The sequence below is a fragment of the Periplaneta americana genome, chromosome 16, assembly GCF_040183065.1.
Source record: "Periplaneta americana isolate PAMFEO1 chromosome 16, P.americana_PAMFEO1_priV1, whole genome shotgun sequence".
Classification (NCBI taxonomy): Eukaryota; Metazoa; Arthropoda; class Insecta; order Blattodea; family Blattidae; genus Periplaneta; species Periplaneta americana.
Window position 1 is genome coordinate 52,379,606 of NC_091132.1, and position 24,546 is coordinate 52,404,151.

The 24,546-nt window shown below is 36.0% G+C and overlaps 1 protein-coding gene across 10 annotated transcripts in view; it reads left to right on the top strand.

The window, feature by feature from the left end:
- Window positions 1–24,546, top strand: part of LOC138716256 (uncharacterized) — a 395,104-nt gene that overhangs the window by 245,061 nt on the left and 125,497 nt on the right. The window contains exon 1 of one of the 10 annotated variants that reach the window (XM_069849129.1): window positions 1–32. This exon is cut by the window's left edge and continues 116 nt beyond it. The exons of the other annotated variants lie outside the window; for them this stretch is intronic. Coding sequence (XP_069705230.1) covers window positions 31–32 — 2 coding nt within the window. The 5' untranslated portion in view covers window positions 1–30. The remainder of the gene's footprint in view (window positions 33–24,546) is intronic. 10 annotated transcript variants of the gene reach the window in all.

Sequence of the window (24,546 nt, forward strand, 5' to 3'; positions counted from 1 at the left end):
ATGTTGCACTGACACGCAATACAAACACTTATGTAGGTATTTCTGGTAAAGACAATTATTTCTCTCAATACTTTTTTTTCTAGATGTTCTGATTGTTCAAGCCATGAATCTTTGTGTACCCCTTCGTTATTCATTACCGGTGGCGACAATTAGAACATCTGTATCAGGTGCTTATATCTACAGTAATTTGGCAGCCAGCATATCTCCGTTGTTTTCGAATTACTCAGTTGCCAGACAACTTTTATAAATCAGTTTCGGTGATATGTAGGAATGTGATTTTGTGGTGATTGTTTTACTTGTTTTCCGGTGTTTATTTTATGATGATTTCGGTGAATATTTCGTGAAAATATAAAGGTTAGCGTTAATATTTCGTTAAAATATCAATTAAGATACGGCAAACAAAATTAATATTATTGTACAACATGTAGAAATCCAATTACTAATTTTAATTGTAACTGATTACCTAATGCTTTCAGTTTTATAAACTTTAAATCCTACGTAACTATTTTTAAAGTAGATCTACTTCCAATCACTATTGAACATCAGTTTACCCTTATTTAGAAAAAAGTATTGAAAAGTAGGCGTACTGTGACCTTTTCACAAAATGGGGAGAGTTCAATCTGATCTTTACACCAATTTACAGCACTTTACTAACCTGCTCATGAATGTAAAGGCTCAGAATAGTTTCAACACTTGAACGTGACAAACGAAATCATTGATCAAATAGTGGGCCAAGCGCCATTTATTAAAAACGGAGAAAGCAAGGGTTAAAGTTAAGTGAATACCATAGTTTAATGAAGATTGACATATCATTTAGTTTTAATGTGTATACTTTATACTACTTGGCATATGTTTCCATTGAATTATGGTAATAACTTCATTTTAACCCTTGTTTTCTACGGTTTTAGTAAATGGCGCTTGGCCCACTATGGTTCTGAACCTTTCAAATAACCCTATTATGTCGAAAATCATCTCTCACTCTCAATGTTTGAGACAGAAAATCACAGCGCAAAGACATACTGAAGCAAAACTGTTGTAGGGGCAAATCGCAATATAGCGAACGTAGAAGTTCCTCCCACGACCCCTTCCACTTTTCCCCTACTAGCTCACCAGACACTATACGTGATAGGCGGGTGTTGTGTCGAATGCACATTTCATGTGGGTGGGGATAGATTTCCCTACTGGCGTTTGCTATATTGCGATTTATCCTGCTGTGGTCCTCGTCTAACTTAAAGACCTTGTAAAATAAACTAGCAAATTGTTCGGTCCTTGTAGGATAATTGTATACAGCTGACGTAAAGCTTCAGAAAATATCTAAATTCAATTTTTTATTTTATTTTAAAGGATTATGTCTTTGTTTTCGCGTATATTTCGTAAAAAAATGAATCTTTAAGTACAGTGCGCGCATATACGGAGTGGGCAAAATAAAACTGGCCCGCGGAAAATATAGGGTGTGAAATATATTAATTTATATGTATAAGACACGCGGAAATGACTGACACTGCAGGAAACCGTGATTTCGATGCAACACATGTCCGCGCATGCGCATCTCCCGCATGCTCTGTCCCGACCTTTGTTGTGTCCAGTGTTGCTAACTGGACGGAAATTCCGTCAAAAGTGACGGAATTTCAAAGTAGCGAACGGGAAAAGAATGGCTTTGACGGGTGACGGATTTTCTGGCGGAAATTATGATTTACATCGTCTTTTGACTTTTTAGTTGCTGTCATTTTTAATTATTTAATTTTCGCGGGAGCGTAGATCAACAAAGCATATCAACTGCAGAACTAGAGGCAGATGATGTGGATGAATTATTATTATTATTATTATTATTATTATTATTATTATTATTATTATTATTATTATTATTATTATTTTAATCAAGATTGGTAAGGAAGTTTTGCTTTCATTTGTGTATAGATATATTGAGTGGGTCTTATCTCATTTTTAAAATTTTGACGGATTCTGACGGATATCCAAGTGTTAAATTGACGGGGATACAATTTATGTGTTGGCAACGCTGGCTGTGTCATTACGTTTGACTGAGTGAGAGGAGCAGACGTGTTTAGTGGCAGTTGAATGCAACACAAAATGATGCTCAAGATAAAACAACGCGTGTTCATTGTCGAGTGTTATGCGAAGCACAATTCATGGAAAAGGTGTGCGGAACTGTTTGCGTAAGAGTTTCAGACTAGACGTGTTTTGGCAAAACCTCCAGCAAAGCTGTAATGCAAAACTTAGTGGCAAAATGGCGTGAAACGTGCTCTGTAGCGAATAAAAACCGTAACTATCCGAAAAGAGTTCGAACACCAGAAAACATTGCTCGAGTGCAGGAAAGCCTGGAACAAATATTACAGATTTTCCGGGCCAGTTTTATTTTGCCCACTCTATACAATTTACTGGCAATATAATCGGTCCCAGCGTACATGTTTACTGGGGAGATCCGACCGCTCTCTTGTACGTACGTACGTAGGAAAAGCAATCGGCGGTATATGGCGGTGATTTTGGCCTATAGTCCCCTATAAAAAAATGCGGCTGTAAGAGGTAATAAGAAAGCACTATTTTGATCTTAGCTTTATTAAAACGTATGGTATGAACTAAGTTTAACTTAGTCACGCCTTACCTAAAACAATACAGACACAAAAGAATCGACTATGTAACGTGATGACTAGTTGTCGCGATACTTAAAAAAGTTTAAGTCAAAGTCCAAATTTATCCAGTTTGCTGCCAGCAAGTCGTCTTTTTTATCATATCTTCAGAACACTGAAACATCCTTTGGTGACCGATGTGCATGGTACTAGAAAAGATCAAGGACGTGGTACGTGGAAGGGCAGGAAAACCACCATCAATATTTTTCTCATGTTGCAAGACAGATGTTCCAAATGTGTACAAGGAAAATGAATTTCATGCAGATTGTAAACAGTTTCTCAATATCCGCTCACTGTTCTCTATGAGAGAATGTAATATGAATGCATTTAAGCTTGTAGAAATAACAGTTCATGAATAGCTCAGTGTTAGCGCACCTGGCTTAAAGGGGTCTGGGTTAAAATCCGGCTCCACTCTAAATTTATAACGTGTTGGTCAAGTCCATGGTCCAGTCTGTCAAGGCTGAGGAAAGTTGACCCACCTAACATCGGGTTCACGAATGCCACCCAGGTCACCTATGGGACCTAGATAATCGTCGCATTTGTAGGGTGCACGAAGGGCCAAAGCAACACTAAGTGTAAGAATACGTCCCGGATCCGACTGCAAACTCTGCCGTGAAAACCAGTACAGAGCTATATCTATGTGAACTCTACTCAAATTATTATCACGTTCGAAGAATACTGATGAATGATCGTTTGCGTTTGTAAATTTAATAATCTGATTGGCTATGTATGTATACTTTTAGTAGAGCCATCGATGTAGCTCAGTCGGCAGACTCGCTGGGCTGCTGATCCAGAGCTGCGTTCGGGCTTGGATTGGATCCCCTTTGGTCTTTGGTTTCTTCAGAGGTTTTCCACAGCCGTGGGACTGAAGCCGGATGGTCTATGGCGAGTCCTCAGCATCAACCCCTTTGATTTGATTACCCCCCTTTGATTTGATTACCTGGTTGGGTTTTTCCGAGATTTTCCCCAACCAAAAGGCAAATGCCGGGTAATATTTTGGCGAATCCTCGGACCTCACCTCATCTTACTACATCTCGCCAAAATATTGTAAAAAATTGCACAACATTGTAAAAATTGTAGAAAATTACTAAATTGTAAAACTGTAAAAATTTGTAAAAATTGTAGGCCTAATTGCAATATTGTAAAATTTTGACTTGTTCCACATCTTAAAGCTTCATTGCTCATGTAAGATCTATGGAATAAAAAAAAAATAAGTAGGCTATCTTCTTTTTAATTCATCTGCGGAATTTATGCCATTTGGTCCTTTCTATCTTCAAGAGTTATCTCACAAGCTACCATATCCTTGGCATTCTAGTATCCACCTTAATAGTGAATTTGTAATTTGGAATGGAATGGATTTTAATTGAGGGGGGCACGGATGGCCCAGCACTGCGACCTGTTGAGATCTATTGCGCTAACCCTCAATATGGAATGAGTTGCGTGCCACAGATCCCCTACGCGCATCAACCTAACCACATGACTCCCTTAACGACCGGTCCCTACAACCAAGAGAAATCCATATACCATTCCTGCTTCGGCAAATTCCCCCAAGGCCCCCTCTGTCGGTCCGAGGCGAAACTCCTCCGTCGAGTAGGTCCACCTCGGGTGCCATTGCAGAAGACATCCAATTCTCTTAATCTGATGTTTTGTACTCGCAATGAAGTATTCCAAGTCTGATGTTATATGCATTTCTATTGGTTGAAATTTGGCAGTAATTGTTTATTGAATTATGCCTTATATCGAACAGTTCTTAGTACAAAAGTTGTAGAGACGAAGAATACACATATAAATTGAAAGGAACGACATAAGTGAAAGTTTCTTTACAGAAATCTTTTGGACGTCATCCTAGAACAGAAGTAGCCTACTTTATTAAGAGAGTATTCACGAAATTTTGTTTTATCCAATGGTAGGGAGGCCTTAACTTGCCATTCGCTCTATCTCTGCTAGAGGGCTCATAGATGTCGCTAGTGCCGAGAAACTATCCAGAGTGCACCAAAGGCGGTGATCTACATTATAATCTTAATTAATTAATTAATTTGTTTGTTTATTTGTCTCTCTGTTTTATTTATTTATTTATTTGTTCATTTATTTGTTCATTCATTTATTTGTTCATTTATTTGTTTATTTATTTATTTATTTATTTATTTATTTATTCACTTATTCATTCATTCAGTTATTCATTCATTCACTTATTCATTCATTCACTTATTCATTTATTCACTTATTCATTAATTAATTAATTTATTTATTTATTTATTTATTTGTCCATAAGAGTCAAAATCATAGGACTTGTTAAAGAAAAAAAAAGGAAAAACAATAATTAAAATAAATAAAAATACAATAAATTAGCACCAATGTAGACTCACACGTATTTCATCTAAATTGTAGGGACATAGGTTTGTTAAAATTCTTTTGATGTGCCTTTTAAAATATCTTAAATCATTCGTATTTTTAATTTCATGAGGCAAACCATTATATATTTTTAAGTCATACATCATATACGTTTTGTTGTAACTTGTCAATCGATGAGCAGGAATATTAAAATTTTCCTTAAAACGAGTGTTGTAATAATGAAAACCACTATTTCGATAAAAATGGTTCTTATTAGAACGTATTAATTCCATAAGCTTAAAAATATATAAAGCATAAACTGTTAAAATATTATATTCCCTACATGATGTACGACTACCAACACCTGCCATGCATCTCACAACATGCTTCTGAGCAATAAAAACATCACTCGAACTTGACCCCCAGAAGCATATGCCATATGATAATCTAGATTCTACTTCGGCATAATAAAAGGACTGAATGGTTGTACGACACAAACAAGATTTCAGATTTCTAATTTGGTAACAGACATCATTCATTTTCTGAATTATGTGTGAACAGTGTAATTTCCGATTCAAATGTTCATAAAATATTAGGCCAAGAAATTTAGTTGAATATGACTGGCACACTTGGTGCTCATTAATACTAATGTTTAAAATAATAATGATGGAGAATTGTTGGGATGTCACAGGGGAACCGGAGTACCCCGAGAAAACTCCTCTACAACGTGTGCTTTGTGCACCAGAAATGCTATTGCATCCTAGCCTGGAATCGAACCCGGATCTCCTGGATGGAAGATCACTGTCCTAGCGCTTGAACCACAGATGCGGAAAAAGAAGGTAGACTAGTGTAACGGTTAACGTCATTGTGATAGGCCGCGATAACAGATGTGAGTGACGTTGGTCTTCAGTTTGTGTCAGTGAGGCGTGAGTGAAAAGGTGATGCAAAAACCGTGTACAGATATGTCGGCGTATTCCTCTTTTGATTACGTCCCTGTAATTTTCAGCACCACCTTTTTACTCACGCCTCAATGATATAAAGTGAAGACCGACCTTACCCACATCTGTAATAGTGACCTATCACAACGATCAATAATGCATCCTCGGATACATAACAGAAACTAAGTGTGAATATAGTGATGATGTTATCATCAGCCTGAGAGAGAATGGAAATGGCTGATGGTGAAGGGAAGAAGTGAAATGAAAATAAGAGAAATATGTCGTGAAAGAAACAGAAATAATAAAGTTAATTATGTTGACGATTCTGGCTTTGATCATTTACACATAAAATAATTCTCCAATCTCTTAACTGCTTTTGCCTGAATGTAGACTACGAGAATAACCATTTGCCCTCGGCGGTCACTTCTAGAATCTGGCCAACGCCACTTAGGAACAAGGCTTCACCATGCTGCGCGTAACGCCATAACATTCCGGTCTCAGGAAGATGGATTTACGCAAGAGATTCTCTTTTCGCAGCAATTTCTGTGGACGTTCGTCGATATCATTTTTTGCTTTCCTTTTAATATTTCTGACAATTCATTCATTCACAGTTTTCTGCCCAATGGGAGGTTTTTCACTGCAAACACAGATTTCTCCAATCTTTCCTATTTTACGGCTTTCGCATACGATCCATGTATCTTAATGTTGTCCATCATTTGATATCTTCTTCTACCCTGAACTTTTCTTCAGTTCACCATCCTTTAGTAGGCATTTCCCTTCTCAGCCAGTGACCCAGTCATTTTCTTCTTCTCTTCTTAATTAGATTCAGCATTATTTTTTCTTCATTCACTCTTTCCAGCACAGCTTCATTTCTTATTCTGTCTGTTCACTTCACATGCTCCATTCTTCTCCATATCCACATTTCAAATACTTCTAGTCGTTTCTCTTTGTCGTAATGTCCATTTTCTGCCACATACAATGCCATATTCCACACAAAGAACTTCACTAGTCTCTTCCTTAGTTTTTTTTTCAGAGATCCGCAGAAGATGCGCATTTTTCTATTAAAAGCTTCCTTTATCCTCCTTTTGACTTTCTGGCAGCAGCTCATGTTACTTATAGCACACCCCAAGTATTTGAAGCAGCCACTTGTTTCAATGTCTAATTTCGAATTCTAAGGTTTACATTCTTTATTTATATTCCGATAATCATTGTATTCGTCTAGTGTGCATTTATTTTCATCAATACTGCTCAGCTGTCATTTAGCTTCAGTACCATATCCTTTTGTATCGTCTCTTCTTGTAACAACGTCGTATCATCAGCAAATCTTATGCACTTTATTCTACTTCCTCCTATTATCACTTCTCCCATGTTCTGAAAATAGTTCATTAAATCCTCCAAGTAGATGTTGAACAGGGTAGATGATGAAGGTGATCTTTGTCGTACTCCTCTCCCTATTCCATTCCCGCCGATATTTCTTCTCTTACCCTAACTTCGACTCGTTTCATATGAAGATTACTGAATTTTTTTTCTGTAAAGTTATGGTTAGGAAAATGGTTAGGTTGAGCACCGTCAAAATTAATATAACAGTACCTGTATCATCGACATAGATTCGTGTGTTGAATTATCTCTTGTTATATCTCTATCTTCATCCTTGTTTAGACTCCTTCGTTTTTCGGAAAGTGTAATTTGTATAAAATACTAACGTGGTCTTTTTGACTGAACACTTCCTCCATATTTGTACCACTGGATTGACTGAAATCTCTTGGAAGAATAATATGGTTTCAATCATTAAAAATATAAGGAAAGACCAACTATTAAATATCACATTCTCTGCAACTTATGTAAACAAAATATAAATTGTATATTTAAAACTTTGTTTCTAGGGGCATTGGTCAGACCCGGAGTGACTGCCGAGTGCAAATGGTAGTTCTTGTGCGTTCAGACAAATGCAATTAGAAGTGCGCAATTCGATGGTGTTCAAGTAAAGAGGGTTAAATCATTTTTTGTGCAAATGGACTTTTGTTCCCTAGATGTACGAGTACAAGTTAAATTCTACAAGTGGGTGTGCAAAAGATAGAGAAATACCAGCATTTGATGTATTTTATTTGTGTAGAAAATTATTTGTAATAAGGGTTCCAAGTTTAATTTTTATTTATCTCAAAACTCACTTTTATGACTTATCTCCCTTTACCCAAACACCATCGAATTATTCCATGTACAAAATATGATCAAAGAAGAAGAAATATGGACCTGAAAGACTGCAAGATCCAGATACATTAGATAGGGAACAATTCAGGAAAAAACTTAAATGAACAGGATGATAATTTTAATGTAATATATTTGGTTGAGAGAAACTACAGCACTGTATGAAGTCCTATAATAAAGAAGTGATCAACGTCAGTTTGGAGGGGCTGAGTGTATATTTGGACTTAAAATAAGGTAGAGGGATTAAACCGAGTGCAAATTATCACTGCCCAAGGTTGCCCGATGATTCAACTTCCTAGTAAAATTACTTATAATGAGCTAACAGATCGGGTCTGTTTCTGTATTACATCGAAGTCTTCAGCGACTCATAGCTGCTATGTGAACGTACCCTTTGTCAAGCTGTACTAAAATACGCCTACTTATCTGGAAGCCGAATGCCGTTAGTGCCTGTCACAACCAGATTCGTATGATTGATCGGTTCTCCTCGTAACACAAATTTATGAATGTAGCTCCAACACGAAATTACTGTTTGTTCAATGTCGATACAGCTACCACACTGCGGGAGGATGAAAATGCAAAATCCTTCTCTTCCTGTAAATGAAAATATTACCGTATTCTGACTCTGTTGACACAAGTTTTACAAACACTATCGACGTTTACTTTCCACTCTAACAGGAGAGTCAGTCGGGCTTCTGTTGTGAAATGTTTATATACTTTAGTGGTTTGAATTTCTGGATAAGCTATAAAGTATCAAAAGTTTGAACATATTATTATTATTATTATTATTATTATTATTATTATTATTATTATTATTATGTAAAGATTTCAAAGTTTTATGCATCAAAAAGCATAACGAATAACAATTTAACATATTACCACAAAAATAAAACTAAGTATAGGTTTACTCGTCAAATTATCATATTTTTTCTACAACATATACTATAGAGAGGGGCGGGTATTTATGGAGATCGCGAAAATCACGACATAATTAATAGATATATAATAGATTTTACTAACCTTTACGATTAATAATATGCGGATAAAACAATCGCGACAAATCGCGAAATAGAGTTCTAATAGCGAAATATGAACATATTCGGGAATTATTACTATTGCGTCGTTTTATAGCGAATTTCATATTCTGAGTTTTCTTCGGATTTTTTTTTCCCCCACTTTAATTTGTTATACAGTAGATTCAAGTAGGCTGGATTACATGGTATTCCAGGTGTTCTGATTACTTTAGTGAATTCAAAAGACGGAGAATTCAACATTTCACTAATAATTTGATAGTGTTAATTTGAGGGCTGCAAGTGTTTCTTTTTTTTTTTTTTTTTGTTTTTAATGAATGTGTGTTAAATACAGTCTCAATCCAACAAATATTGTCTCCTGGCCATACTGCACCTTTACCAGAATCCAACGAACCTTAAACGTTAATTATTTGGAAAGTAACATCCATACTGAGTTAATACTCCAATTCCAAAATAATTGTATTTTCCAAAATCTACATTAATCTCCGCCAAGAGTACAAATCAATCTCCAACAATCTCCGCCAACACCAATATTAAAAAACGCAAATGATAAAATTAATCTCCATAAATACCTGACCCTGGCTATAGACGTTATCAAATCGGAAGCTGGCCATTAGGCGTGTGGTTTCAAGAATTTTTGGAGTGAGTAACAGTTGATGCATTCCTTTTGCATTCTTCACAGGGCCGGTGAGGTGAGTCCAGTATATTATACGAGGTGGTAATGTTGCGTTGTTTTTTCTCAACTTCACGGTACATATGTGTCACATGCCTATGTATATACCGATAATTAGTTGACAGGAAGCAGAATATTATAACATACATTTTTACACGATTAAAAAGCCTATATTAGTACTTGTTTCTAGTATTACTCTCATTTTTTATTTTTACATTCTACTATAACATCTGTTGTACTGTACATTCAATACATAAGTACGGAAAGCCACAGAAGTTTAGTCTTGTTCCATTCTCGCAGTGTTCCATAACACGTGCCATAATCCGACAGGAAATCGATTCAATAATGTAGTGATTGTGCTGTACGTGAACTCAGTATTGGGGTGGATATGAGTTTGCAGAGCTTAGTGAGGGTAATGAACTCCGATGCAGTTTTATTGACGTTTTACAAGAATACAGGAAAGTGTTCGTATGTTCGCTCTATCTGATTATAGTTCTCGCATCCGAAGTTATAACACCCGCATCGTTAAACCAGGACAGTCAAATGCGTGATAGCTTGCATTTACCCGTATACTTTCTGGGTCTCTACAGTTAACACCAGGTTCCCCTCGATTGTAATGGTAGCAGCATTATAAAGCGTGTTCCCGAATGACACAAATATTCCGCATCCCATCAGATTTTAAGGCATTAAAAATTGATTGTAGGCGTCTAGAAATTAATTATAAATCTGGAAAGGAATGTATTAAAAATAAAAGTACAGATCAAAAACGCGTTAAAAATATTAATATAGGAAACTAGAGTGTGACGAAGTGAGAGAAATACATCAACAAATACTGTAGATAAAAAATAATACCGGATGAGCGAATTATTTCCAGATCGGAAAGCAGCAGCATTGCTATCACATATGAAGGAATGCATTAATTGCATGTAACACAATGAATGCGCCATTTACGGTACAGTAAAATGTATAATTAAAACTTATCTCTGTTACAGAAATTGCACATTATGATACGGTCATAAATTGTGTAACAAGGAAACTCTGCTACCCATTACCGTTACACCACAGATTTTAATTTTGGTTGATCGGTATTGTACATAAAGAATAAGGCATTCATTTATAACGGGTGTACGCCTGAAAACAGGTTTCGCTTTGTACAGCGCTGTTCGAAAAGTTACAAGTAACAGCCCGCTTAGCGGTGATTCAGCGAGTCAGCTTTCGGTAATAAAAGCTAGCGTCTTGTTACATTATATTATATTATATTATATTATATTATATTATATTATATTATATTATATTATATTATATTATATTATATTATATTATATTATACTATATTATATTTTATGCTCGACCATGCCGAAATGTAATTCTACACCTGGTAGCAGCCCTTTAATGGACCTCTTTAAAGTACACCTATTCATTAAAGTTCAGGTGTTCCACCAATCAGAAATCACCATTGTAGCAATATGAAAGCGCAAGCATCGATTATTCTCGGATATGCAATCGAAAGACAACTAGCGAAACGTCACGGAGGCTGGAAATCCAATACTGTCGCAGAAGGTTATGTTCTGTTACTATAATAACTAGCGTTAATTATAAATAATATTCAAATAAATTCAATTTGTCATCTCGTTTTTCAATGTCTAAATCAATTTCAAGGTTATATCAAGATTAATGTTTATTTTACTCTCTAGATTATATTAAGGTCAATGACATTTGTTTCTCGGAAAAAATCAATACTTTCGCGTCTGCGCACATCTCACAATTTACGAGATATTGCACAAGGTCAGTTCCGCTCCCCAGTCAGATAAGAATAACATGAATACTTATGAATAATTTCAAGTTAGAAATATGGTCGAGCATAAAAAGTCGTATGAAACTTGCCTATAATGGTAATTAAGACGCTCGTATGAAAATTATGAAACTCGCTTGCGCTCGTTTCATAAACATACTCGCGTCTTAATTACTACCATTATAGGCTCGTTGCATAATGTACTTATATTATATTATATATTATATTATATTACATTACATTACAGATATATAACTTATTGGCTTACCTTAAAATTAGATAGCGGATTCTTATGTAAATAAATATTTTTTTACGAACATAATCGCCCCTGAGTTATAGGTATGCGCCACAGACCACTTATCGGTACTACGCAGGACGTAGTAGTGGGGATCAGTCGTGTTCTAGAGCCGCCCATTGGCAGATTGTCTCGCATTAAGTACATTTTACACAGTACTGTATTTTGTGATTCTGAGCATTTATAAATTACACGTAAACTTATGAGCTGACTTCTTCATTCCCTATTAAGTTACTCCTTATTCATCTTCATATCTGTTTGGTATTTTCAATTGTCTTTTCCTTTTTTATTGTAATTACTAATTTCCTTCCATTTGTTTAAAATTTCCTTTTAACTTCTTTTGAAACCTAAGGTCTGAAAATGTAGTATCTCTTTTTATATACTTACACTTCCTTATTTGTAATTAAATGTCAATTAAGATATAAGAATGAATAATGAACCTAATGTTAATGGCAGACCATTGAAAAGCGATGCTAGGGCAATTATTTACAATGTTGCTAAATATTTGCAAGAATAAAAGAGTTTAATTTGAAATATATCATTCAATCAACAACTGAACTACTATAAGTGAACACCTATTGACACCGCTTCCCACATGAGCTCCCGTGAATGTAGTGTAACCCAGCCTTCTGATTTCTTCGCCTATAGATGCCGCCCCGCCTCCTAACGTCACGTGGGTTTAGCAAACTTCCAGGGTTCTTTTGTAACTTGTAAACCTATAGTTCAAAATTGTGGATATGCTTTAAAGCAAGATGTCGGGGAAGGCTAGAGTCTTGAGGAATGAAATTCCTGTATCCAGTTGCTGCTAGGTATTCCTCAGCAGACCATGGACGAAGTAGAGATACAAGAAATGGGTTGGAAGATAGGCTGTGAAAATTAGTAAAAATAAATTAAGAAAATAGAGTAAACTGGAGAAATCATGTGGAACGAATGGACAATACAAGGTTACCGGAAGTAATGTTCCAACACCATCCAAAGGAAAAAAAGAGATTCTGGAAGACCGAAAAGACCTTACATAAATGAGGTAAGCACGAAAGTGACAGCAGAAGTCCACTTCTTGGAAGCATCATGAGCTGCTGCTGCTGCAGCTGATGATGATGATGATGATGATGATGATGTTAAAAAATTGGATTGATTATTTGCAGGGGAGCTCGGAGGAATCTTTTGTACAAAAGATTCGTGTCTAACGTATTACGAATTTTTCTTGGAGACACTTTATAGGAATTCCTTCAGACACACCATCTGGTCGTGCAGCCTCCAAAGCCGTTAATTCTTTAGCCAGAATCTCACACAAAAGTTCTGAGAGGTAGCGCAACGTACGTAAAGTTTTTAAAATATGAACGTTCATTTTCAAGCCTGCCGGAAAGCTTTTGTGGGAGCGAAAATGAATTTATATTACATAATGCAAGGAAGGAGTTATTAATTCTAAAATATAAAACGTAGGGTAAAAAGTTTGCACGTCCCATAAATATAACTCACCGCACTCTGGCCATAATGTCTCTAATACCACGGTTGGATTAGAAGCGACTGTATCCATGTAACCAAATTAGGTGAAAACACAGGATCAGGCACAAAGTAGAAGAACAACCCTTACTTCTGTCTTTAATAATTTTTAATTATTTTTCGGACTTTTAGCGATTATTAAGAGACAATGCGTTGACATATTGCAAAAATGGGGCGATAGTGAGATTATAGGGTAAACTAGGGTCTGTTGGACAGTCGGGCATGTTGGACACTCAGTACTTTAACGTGTTACCACGCCACTTGTGGGCACCACATTCTGCTAGAAGTCAATGACGGAAGTAGCCCCACTCGTGGCTACTTTCTTCATTGACTTCTAGCTGAATGTGGTGCTCACAAGTGGCGAGGTAACACGTTAAAGTACAGAGTGTCCAACATGCCCGACTGTCCAACAGACCCTAGTTTACCCTAATGGCAAAATATCTCAACACGACCGTTTTGTCTACCAAAAATCTCGCAGATGCGTTAAGAATCTAACTCTGGTTCTTCGGTAAGAGAATGGTAGCTTATTACCAATTACTGTGAAGATCAGTTCTCATTTGTTACTACACAGATATCTGCAATATGCCGCGAGATATTTTCGCGGTCCTCTATACTTTTTTCTTTATCCAATGGTAGTTACTTAACTTTGCGTCAGCCACCCAGGCGTCCTTTAGGGACGACGCGCCATAACGTGTGTAAATTTTTTTTCCCGCCGTAGTGCTGCCCTCCGCACACCTGCATAGCACTACATACTGAAAATAAATGAGCAATACTTTAATGCCGATAGGGGAAACTCAGTATTTTGAGAAGACATACCTCCAAGTACCTTTTTCCGCCACAAATTTCACCTGGACTGCAGTGACTTTTTGGTGACCATTCACATACCGTAAGGCATCTTTTGTTTTACCAATAGGGTTAATATAATAATAATAATAATAATAATAATAATAATAATAATAAAGTGAGTAATTACTGTCAATAAATACTTTGAGAAACGTTTTTGGGAAAACAAGACTAACCGTTGCAAGGAGTTTAGATGTCAGAAAGCAATGTTATTCAAGGAATAAGAAAATGGATATCCATACTTTCTTCCATAATGTCTGACAGGAGAAGTAAACATTTTCGGCAGAGGAGTAGAGAAGTACAATTGCTATTCAACCAATGGCAGAGATCTCATTCCACGTTTGTCTTGAAGTTGGGCAGAGGTAAAACGCTTCAGACTGTCCAACATCAAGTCAAGCGTGGAATGAGATCCCTTTTATTGGTTGAACAGCAATTATACTTCTCTCCTCCTCTGCCGGCAATGTTTACTCCTCCTGTCAGACATTATGGAACGAAGTATAGGAGAAAAAGAGAATAGGATCAACATGTTAGCAGGATTCACGTGGCGGGTTAATGCGTGCTATAGTACAAGATAGAAAGCCTGGAGGAAGATCGCCAGTATGGCCAAAGAAAAGATGACGCTACCCTTAATTTTAAACACAGGCTGTAAGCCCATGATAGGTGGCGAACTCCGATCAAAGAAAAGCCGAGTAGTAACATATGTTGGGACATGCCGCTTCCCTATCCTTTCTAGTAGTTACTCAGGGACTACTATTACAGTATTTTATAGAGGGAATTTCGGTTCGCCCTGACGCCTCATGTGGCTGTAACGTCGTGGAATTCAGTTTATTCTTTGAAAAACCATACTCGAACTTAAAACAAGAAACACAACCATTCTCTAAGAGTGTGATGAATAAAGGTCACTTTACAGTTGATACGTGTAGGTTCTTTTTTCCAATAGTCTGTTTAAACTACCCTCCAGTCCTACTCTAGCATTGAAATCTCCCAGTAGAATTTCCATGTGATATCTAGAGAACTAATCAAAAGTGTGTGCCAATTTCTCGATAGCTATCCTTTATAAGGTCGTATAAGAAGACGCGCCTCATCACCCAATAGTTCGCAAGAACGTAACTCGTGAGAAACGCCCCTGATTCTCGAGTGTGACCTTGAACCAACAACCTAAGGCTCGCCCTAAAGCGATGAACATTCTCCTAATTGTTAAAGGGAGTGGCTATGCCGAAGAATTCTGATCGCTGGAATTCCGATCTTTGCGTTAGACAGGAGAGTGCTTCCCTATTCCACCTTTGTGTTCCATCTGGTAATTTGCAAAATTACACTACATCTTTACTTTCGCATTAATAATACAGTACCATGTGGTGTTATATATGGGAGAAACTCTCATGCGATGATAACATAATTGTTCGCTTGTTTATTCAACGAGTATTGCATAAGATAAATTTGGATGTGAGGAACTCCCAGTTAAGAGCCTTGATCAGATAAGGTTTTACATGTTAGTTATAAATATGGAGATGTTCGCGATTATTTATTGACGACATGTGAATAATTCATGCTGTAATAAGGATTTGCTTTGTTTATATTTTGAATCTGACATTGTAGTATCAGAATTATCTCAATATTTCGTATACTGAACAAGAAAACGATCAACAAGTACTTTATAAGTAAAAGAGTCGTAAATGATTCTTCGACGTCGGAAATCTTTGAAAAGGAAAGAGAAACTACTTCTCTCAACAATACACAGGATGAATCGTAAGTAATGTGCTTAATTTCAGGGGATTATTCTTTCAGATTTTTCAAACAAAAAAAGGTTAATACAATTTTGCTCGTTTTTGTTTTCTTTTCGAGATAAAAATTGTTTTAAGAAACATGTCATAGCGTGTTTTAGAAAAACCATTGATTTAATTCCCAATATGCTCAGTAAATTTAAGAGAACAGTGTATTATGATAAATTATTGAAAAAAAAATTAGTTTTGTCTTTCAAATGTGCAGAAATTTGATTCGAACAAATGTAACTTTTCGTTCTACAAGAGAATTCTAGAATGTTCCATTTGTTCGGATCAAACTTTTGCACATTTAAAGGACAAAACTAAAATTCTTTCTATCATTTATTATGAAAGTACGCTGCTCCCTGAAACTGATTGAGTATAATGAGAATATGATGAGTAATGAAAATCATTAAAATTATAAACTAATTTAAAGAAATTATGAGGAACGGACAGTAACATGTTACCGAAAATAATGACCGCATACCATCCAACGGACAAGAGAGATGTTGGAAGACCGGAAAGAGGATGGATGGACGGCTTGAACTAATGGGAATGGAACTGGTTGCAGAAATCCAACCTTTGAAAGCTGATGATATGTTTAAAATGCAATTTTGTTAGGAGCATGAAAATGCGTAGTTAATGAAATTTTGTCTTAACTGAAACGAAGTGTGAAATTCATTTCCTATATAAAATTGGTTACCATTTTCTTACTTCAGAACTGGGCTGCAGTAATCGCTGCAGAGTAAATGAACCGTAACGTGATGGAGTACCAACTGGTCGGCGATTGGAATTCGATTTTCAGTCCGAGGGCTACATTTTTCTCCCTCCTCCCCATTCCGCGATTTTATCCGAAAGCAATTCAGTCTCTAATCCACCCCAAGTCTTTTGGGACACTGCTCCGAAGATGAAACTGTCAGTTTTCTCTAACAAGATCACACACTGACCATGATCAGAGGAAAATGTTTTCCAGTTGAATTTCGTAAGGGAATTTGTATTTTATTTAATCTTGAACTGACGCATTCTTATATTATATAGGCCTATCACATATATTGTACATTACAAAATATCAGTAGTCTTTGAATACAGCTATACCTTTTTGCCTGTACTTTTTCTTCAATATCTACTCAACGCAAATAGTCAGCTACAATATCCCTAGTGTGCCGTAAATGTTCCGTTGATGTGGCGCGAGGAAATGAAAATATAAAGGTTGTCGTAGCAAAAATTTGAAAAATAAAAGTGAAAAAAAGAAGTGAAAAAAAGTGAGTCCACAAGATTCAACGTTCATCGAATGCGGCTCAAGTCAAAATTCCCTCCTAAAACCCTCGAAATTCTCCTTTAGTTAGGAACCACTAGTTTAGATTATAGGGTGTGCCGCGGGATTTCAAATTTTACCTTTAGTGTGCCACATGTTGTAGAAAGTTGAAAAACGCTGGACTATATGAATGATGGTTGACGATTTCGTACCCTTGTTCATGTTAGGATGTTTGGTACTCATATGATAATAAATTATTTTATATACAACGTGTTCAGGTGAATTTCTTACAAATTTTAGAGTGTCATGTGAGGTGTCAAAGAGAAAAAAAATTGATAATATTCCCACAGCCGACGGCGCTGTAGTGCGATGCTAATGCCATTAAAGCGTTCTCCCTGAATTAACGTTATGTTGGAAATGGATCCGAAGAGGATGTTCTACTGCCTGACTCCACTGTCCCCAGATTTCGAAATTTTTCGGCACGACCTTGTTAGAAGTCCAATCCACGAAGTACAAATGAACAACATAGAGGAACTTCAGCGAGAACTCTACCGCTTATGACATCAAAACGAAACCAAACATTTTTAATGAATTCAAAAGTCGATGATACAGAGTTTGAATATGTGCAACGAGTTATAGGGTAAAAGAAAAAATGTTTTGAAGGTGTACCCATATCAGAGCTACGGCAGTGACTACCTCCTCTTTTAGTAAAAAGCAGTTCAATTGGAACTAATCAGGATTCGAGCTGTTGACTGTGGAGTGGAAAACTGGCGCAATGGCTATTCATTTAACATTATTTTCTCTAAACATTTCATGGTAGGACGTCAAGAATTATTACTGGAGACCGTATTTTTTGGTAAAATAAAATGGGTGATTTCGCTGCCACTTTTTGTATGTTATTTCGCCAAGTAAATTGTTTATTCGGTGGCTATTTCGTGAAATAAGTTGTAAATTAAATGTGTTACGCTATCTTTAATAGATGACTTTTTTCTTACCTACATATATCATACAACAGCATTATCAAAATATGAACTGTAAGTATGGTTTCTACAGAAAAACCTCTATCAATGTCCACATTAGATGTAGGGAACTATAGTGTACAGCCTGCAAACAATTTGCACCAAATTCGCTGTAGTCCTCTACTAGGCTCCCCAAAACCTCTTCGCTTCAAAATTCTGTAACTTCCGACGCATAACATACTGCAGGAAGGACTGAACAATGTTGAATCAGAAATTGAAAACTGTTATACGTTACATAAAATATCCTTAATCTTCGTTGCAGTCGACTACAGAAATAGCTATTTTTTTTCGATAGCTCTGTATATATGGTCCGTTCCAGGTATCTGTAGAGTAGAAAGACGAAACAAGACCTTTGCTCAAGTGGTATGTGAGAAGGCTATGGCTAATAATCGCTCTGGGGGAGATGTGGGTGAACGAAGCTAGCAATCGCTTGCAGGGATTGGCTCATTTCTATTTGAACTTTACTCTACCTTCTACATCGAGCATCTAACCCCTTAGCGACTTCGAGCTGATGCTGCCCGCAATGCACTCCGGCTCAGATAGACTCCGCCCCCATATGCGTGAAGTTAGTCCGCAGGTTTCTGGGACGGACCATAGCAACAGGTAGTAAAAGTGAATGTACACAATTTCCATAGAGAAAATACATAAATATTGGCGTTACCAAGTTGTTGACAAATTAACTGAAACAAAACTCATAAGCATGTTTTTTTAACAATAGACTGAAAGTAAATTTGATGCAGATTTCGTAGCTTTTGCGATAATGGGGCACATTTTGTGGTTATTGACATATTTCGCACAATGACCCAAATTTCGCGTTATTTCGCGAGTGTTTTTTTGGCTTAAATATGGCACTTTAGGCATCTAGAAGGACAAATGTAACAAAGAAAATATTTGCGGAAGATTTTGCGCGTACAGCTATTACAAAAAAAATACGGTGCCTGATTGTTACTTATAGATAAATTAATATTTAAAGTAATAATACAAGCAATACCAATATACTGTACACATTTGTTTATTAATAACCGAACACATTAATGTAAACAAATGAGACCCGGTATCCAAGAGGGGCCCAAGTCCATTACATCAAACTTTTGGGAAAATCGAAAAAAATGTTTGCTGTTGCTACAAAATGCCTCTGACTATTTTTTGTTTCGTAAGTACATCTCCATTAGATCTTTTCATATAACCATGGCTGAAAGTTTCTACTAATTATTTTGCATGAGAAATAAATTTTGAAATTGATTAAATATTGGGCCCCTCTTGGATTCCGAGTCTCAATTGCATTAATTATCACACTTGTATAACTTGAGAAAAACATCACAAATGTATCGATTAAATTAGTTGCCAGTTAAGGAAACTCGAATTCGTTTGTCTCGTAGTACACTGCTGTCATTTATATAATCCCCAAACTGCATATGATACATTACGCTTTGGAGATTTTACAGTGTCTGCTGCAAACAAGATTAAAGAACCCTCACACCGTGCAGGGAGAAATTGATGCTGATGCAATTTTTTTTTTCCTATTACTGGCCTGCCAATCATCGATCTATTATCCCTTATAATCGCTTCTGACAAACCACTCAGCACTTTAATTACATCATGGATTTGTTAGGGCTTACCTCAAAGTTTGAAAAATTTAAGCTGGCGTATTAAAAACAAGAATCCCCTACCCCAAGGGAGTAAATGTATTATTGGAAGATGATATGGGCAGTGACAGGGTATTGCATTATGGTTAAAAATGAATTTTTTTTTTTAAGAATTAAAGAAAAAGTGAAGTTATATTGAGTTTTATTCCTCTAGCGGTCATGGAATCTGGCATTTAAGGTTGCATATCTCGATTCAAGGCCGGTTCTAGTAGGTGTGCAGTGCGTTCTTGCACGCAGGCAGCCAATTCCTTATGGCAGCCGATAGAATAAAATTGAAATATAATTTAACGATATTTTAATGTAATGATCGGCAATGAAATAATTATGAATGCAGTTTTATTAAAATATATTGTAGAATATTCAAGTATTAATTTCATCTTTAACTAATATAATTTTATTGCAATCTTTCCGCCTTCCGTTAATCTGAAAGCAACATTAATATTGTTTCAATCGTTGAAGCTGACGAACGAAAATGAATATAAAAGGAGAACATTTTCAGGACGTAATTTGAATATTAGTACTGGGAGCAGAACTAAGTTCGCTATTTTGATTGTGAATGTCCCAATGAAGAAATTAAAAATCCAAAATAATTGTATAACATACAATTTATTTTGTCTAATAAATTGTTGGCACCACTGCATTAAGTTCCATTGAGGAAAGATTTGAAACTGAATGAATGTAATAATGTGCTATTTAAATTTCTTTGTGAATTGAGAGAAATGGTCGAAGATAAAATTAAAAAAAAATATATTGTTCTGATTTAGATGTGTCCCTTCAAATTAATAAAGGAAGCAAAAATATTAATAATATATTGATGGTACTGAGCTCTTCAGTAAGGTAATAACATACAGAACTTTGCACAATGGCGTTACGGAAAATGAGCCATTAAAAAACTTAAAAAATATAATTTCCTAATCTCTTTATAGTTTTCAGAATGTTTCTTATAGTACAATTTAGTATAGCATCAGTAGAAAGGAGTTTTTCGAAATTCACACTTACAATAACTCATTTAAGAACATTAATGACTCAAGAAAGATTTACTGATCTGAGATTACTAGTTATAGAAAATGGATTCAGCGAAAAATTACAATCAGACGCTACTGATGGATTGGTGAATAACAAAACAACATGAGCGCTATAACTCAGTGTTCACAGTTGCTTTTGTTTGATACTTTGTAAATTTTGTATTGCCTTAACAATAAAATATATACTGTATAGGCCTATAAAGATTTCATGGATTTTTCCTTCGTTGACTACATGATACTATCAAAAAACAATACTAATAAATCTCCCATGGAATGGGTTATCCAAAGACTAACTGGGACTTCCGGTCTAAAACCCTGATAGAACTGATATTTAACCCTTGCGGTGAATTTCGGTGAAGTCCAGAGGGCCTAATTAGTCAAATTCACTCTTCTCACCTCCATGCTGGGGCCTCTGGGATATTTTAAGATGCGGAAGAGAGAGTGGTGTGCGGGAAGCTACCGCATTTATCTTTCACAAGAAAAACTGCAAACATGGTATGATTACACTGGAAGGAATGGTGAACGGAGAAGAGTTCGGAGCAGAAGAAGATATCAGATGATACACGACATTAAGATATATGGATCATATGAGGAGACAAAGAGGAAGGCAGAAAATAGGAAAGATTGCAGAATGCTTGGTTTGCAGTGAAAGATCAGCCCTTGGGCAGAACACTGAATGAATGAATGAATGAATGAATGAATGAATGAATGAATGAATGAATGAATGAATGAATGAATGAATGAATTAGGTTGTAAATTAACTCTCGATGCACATTATTAACGGGGGCCATTTTTTCTAGCATGCTCAAAACCAGCCCTGTCTCGATTCAAAATGTTCTTAAGTCGTTCCTGTCACAATGAGATCCAGACAATCTGTTAATGTTACGCAGGCTCAACAGACAAAACATGTATCGCATAAATAGGACCACATTACTCAATCTATAGTCCACTATAGTCTATAATCGTTACTCGTACCTATATGAACGTGGCTGCAGGATTGTCAGTCCGCATCGCGATAATCCTTTTCCAGACACTTTATTTTTTGTTATTTTAAGAACTTAAAGACCTTATTGATGACATTATCTTTACTACCAACAATATACTTCGCTTAATTCACATTATTAGACAGTTATAAAATTATAATCTATCTCTTCATGTCTTCCATACATTTAATTCGAATTTCAAATTTTCAAACCATCAGAATATTATGCTCCATGGCCAACATTAACATCTTCCATCTGAAATGAGGATTTTATAAAAGTCTCCTCTGAAAATTAGAAATAAAAATACCACTTTATGTTAATTAACTTTTGAATGTTGATGATACAGCTTCGTCCAATCGCATTCCAACAAATAGCACTGCCACCCGCACACAGATAAAAATGGCAACGGAAATTCGTTTTCTGTAATTTCAGTTGCGAAGGTGACATTGAAATGTGTTAACGTGCATTATACTACAGCAGAATTTACTTCAAGTTTGAAGTTGTAAACCTGTGAGTTATCCATAAAATTGTTTTAGTTATATCTATTTTTCCTTGCTCATTTTAACGACGCTATATCAATTACTAGGGTATTTTGTGTCGATAACATTGGTAATACAGTAAGATGCTATTTGTTGAGATGAGGACGAGAAGTCGCTGTGTGATTACCTGACATTTGCCTTAAGGGCCACATGCACACTCACTTCGCGCCAAAAAAAAGCCTTAGTGCTAACATGTTGGCTGTGTATGATGCTGATTGAGTTGTTGCTCAACAGTTTGAATTTAATGTAGCTTTAATGTTGGAATTCTTATTGTTAGTATGCCGCCCAAAAGAGCAATGTTTCAAACTTACACTTTTTCTCAGTACGTTTTGGCTAATTAAGCAGTTCACATGTGTATACAATAATATTTATTTATTTATTTATTTATTTATCTAAACGATAACAGCTCCCTGTATTAACAAGCTGCCACAAAGACAGAGCATATTGTGCAATAGGCAGTTGAAAGTACAAATAACAGATGTTCAAGTTTAACAATGACAAGAAATGATTCAATAAATGATCACTAATTATTATTTGAAGATCATTGTTGATCGTCGATGATTTCGGAGTAGAAATATGGATCCCCTCAGAGCTGCAAGAACGATGCTAATATTGTCTTCCTCTGTAGGCCGAAACGCTGCCAGGTTTGAAAGAAGAAACCAGGAATAGGCCTAGTTCCTCGCTGTGTTTCTTCATAAAATATGGAACGTTAGGTGGTATATAAATCAAGTTTTTCCCCTATTTTTGTCTTCAGATCGTCTCTTTTGTTTTTCAAATGTAGCGAAGGGATCGATGATGTAACAATTGCTGCTATTTGGTGGGGTGACAATCGTATCTATTTTTCTTGTAATGTCATTGTCTGTCAGTCCTTGTATTTCTTCGAAAATTTGAAAATTAACTGATCTAAAGTTAAATCAATTAATATTCTAAACTATTCGGAAGTCATCAAACGAATTCTATGGTATCGTGAGTTACATAGTACCCTTCACGTCGCAGATAAGAGCCCATGACATGTGCAAGAGTTTCTGGCTCTCTGCGGCCTCGCCGACACAGGATGTTGTCCCGAGTCCTGCACGGAAGGGAACATACTGTAGTAGTAGTAGTAGTAGTAGTAGTAGTAGTAGTAGTAGTAGTAGTAGTAGTAGTAGCAATAATAATAATAATAATAATAATAATAATAATAATAATCATCATCATCATCATCAATTCATAGTTTTCTGCCCAAGGGCAGGTCTTTCACTGCATTCTACAATCTTTCCTATTTTCTGCCTTTTTCTTAGTCTCCGCGTATGAGCCATATATCTTAATGTCGTCTACTGTCTCATATCTTCTTCTGTCTTGAATATTATTAATATATGGATGAGGAGCCTTCCATGGTTATTATTATTTGTCACAGTAACAGGCCGCAGCCTTTTCTATGAGTGAAGACGCTTCCTGTGCAGCTAAACTTAACAACTTGTAACAAAACCGAGTTACTTGGCGGAGCTTTGTGAAACGTATCACGAAAATCATCTGAAACTTTTTCAAACTAGGGCCATTTGTGTGTCCTAGCCCGTATGAACGGAAATGATACTATACAATAAACACTGTTTCCTCAGTTGTGAGAATCGCTATAATTATCTTCGCTATATATTACTTATCAACAATACAACAATGAGTTTAGATAAACAAACTTCACCATGGATACGACACGCACATGCGCAGTATCAGTGCGAGAATTTCAGCACTGTTTGTTTTGGCGCATGCCGTATGAAGAAAATCGCTCATTTTGCTCTGAAGGTGTGCCTTAAGACAACTTTTATATTTATCAAATCTATAGAAATTGTTGGCTGCAACAAAGAAATATGAAGAATTTTTCTGAGGATTTAAAACATTAATAAAGTCTGACTGACAAAAGTGTATAGATTATTATTGACAACAATACATTAAAAGCTAAATTAGTACAAAAATCTACAAGAATAAAAATATATAATACACTAGCATTACCCACCCTTCTATACGGAAGCGAGATTTGGACATTAAAGAAAAAATACATGAACAGAATCAAAGCAACGGAAATGAAATTT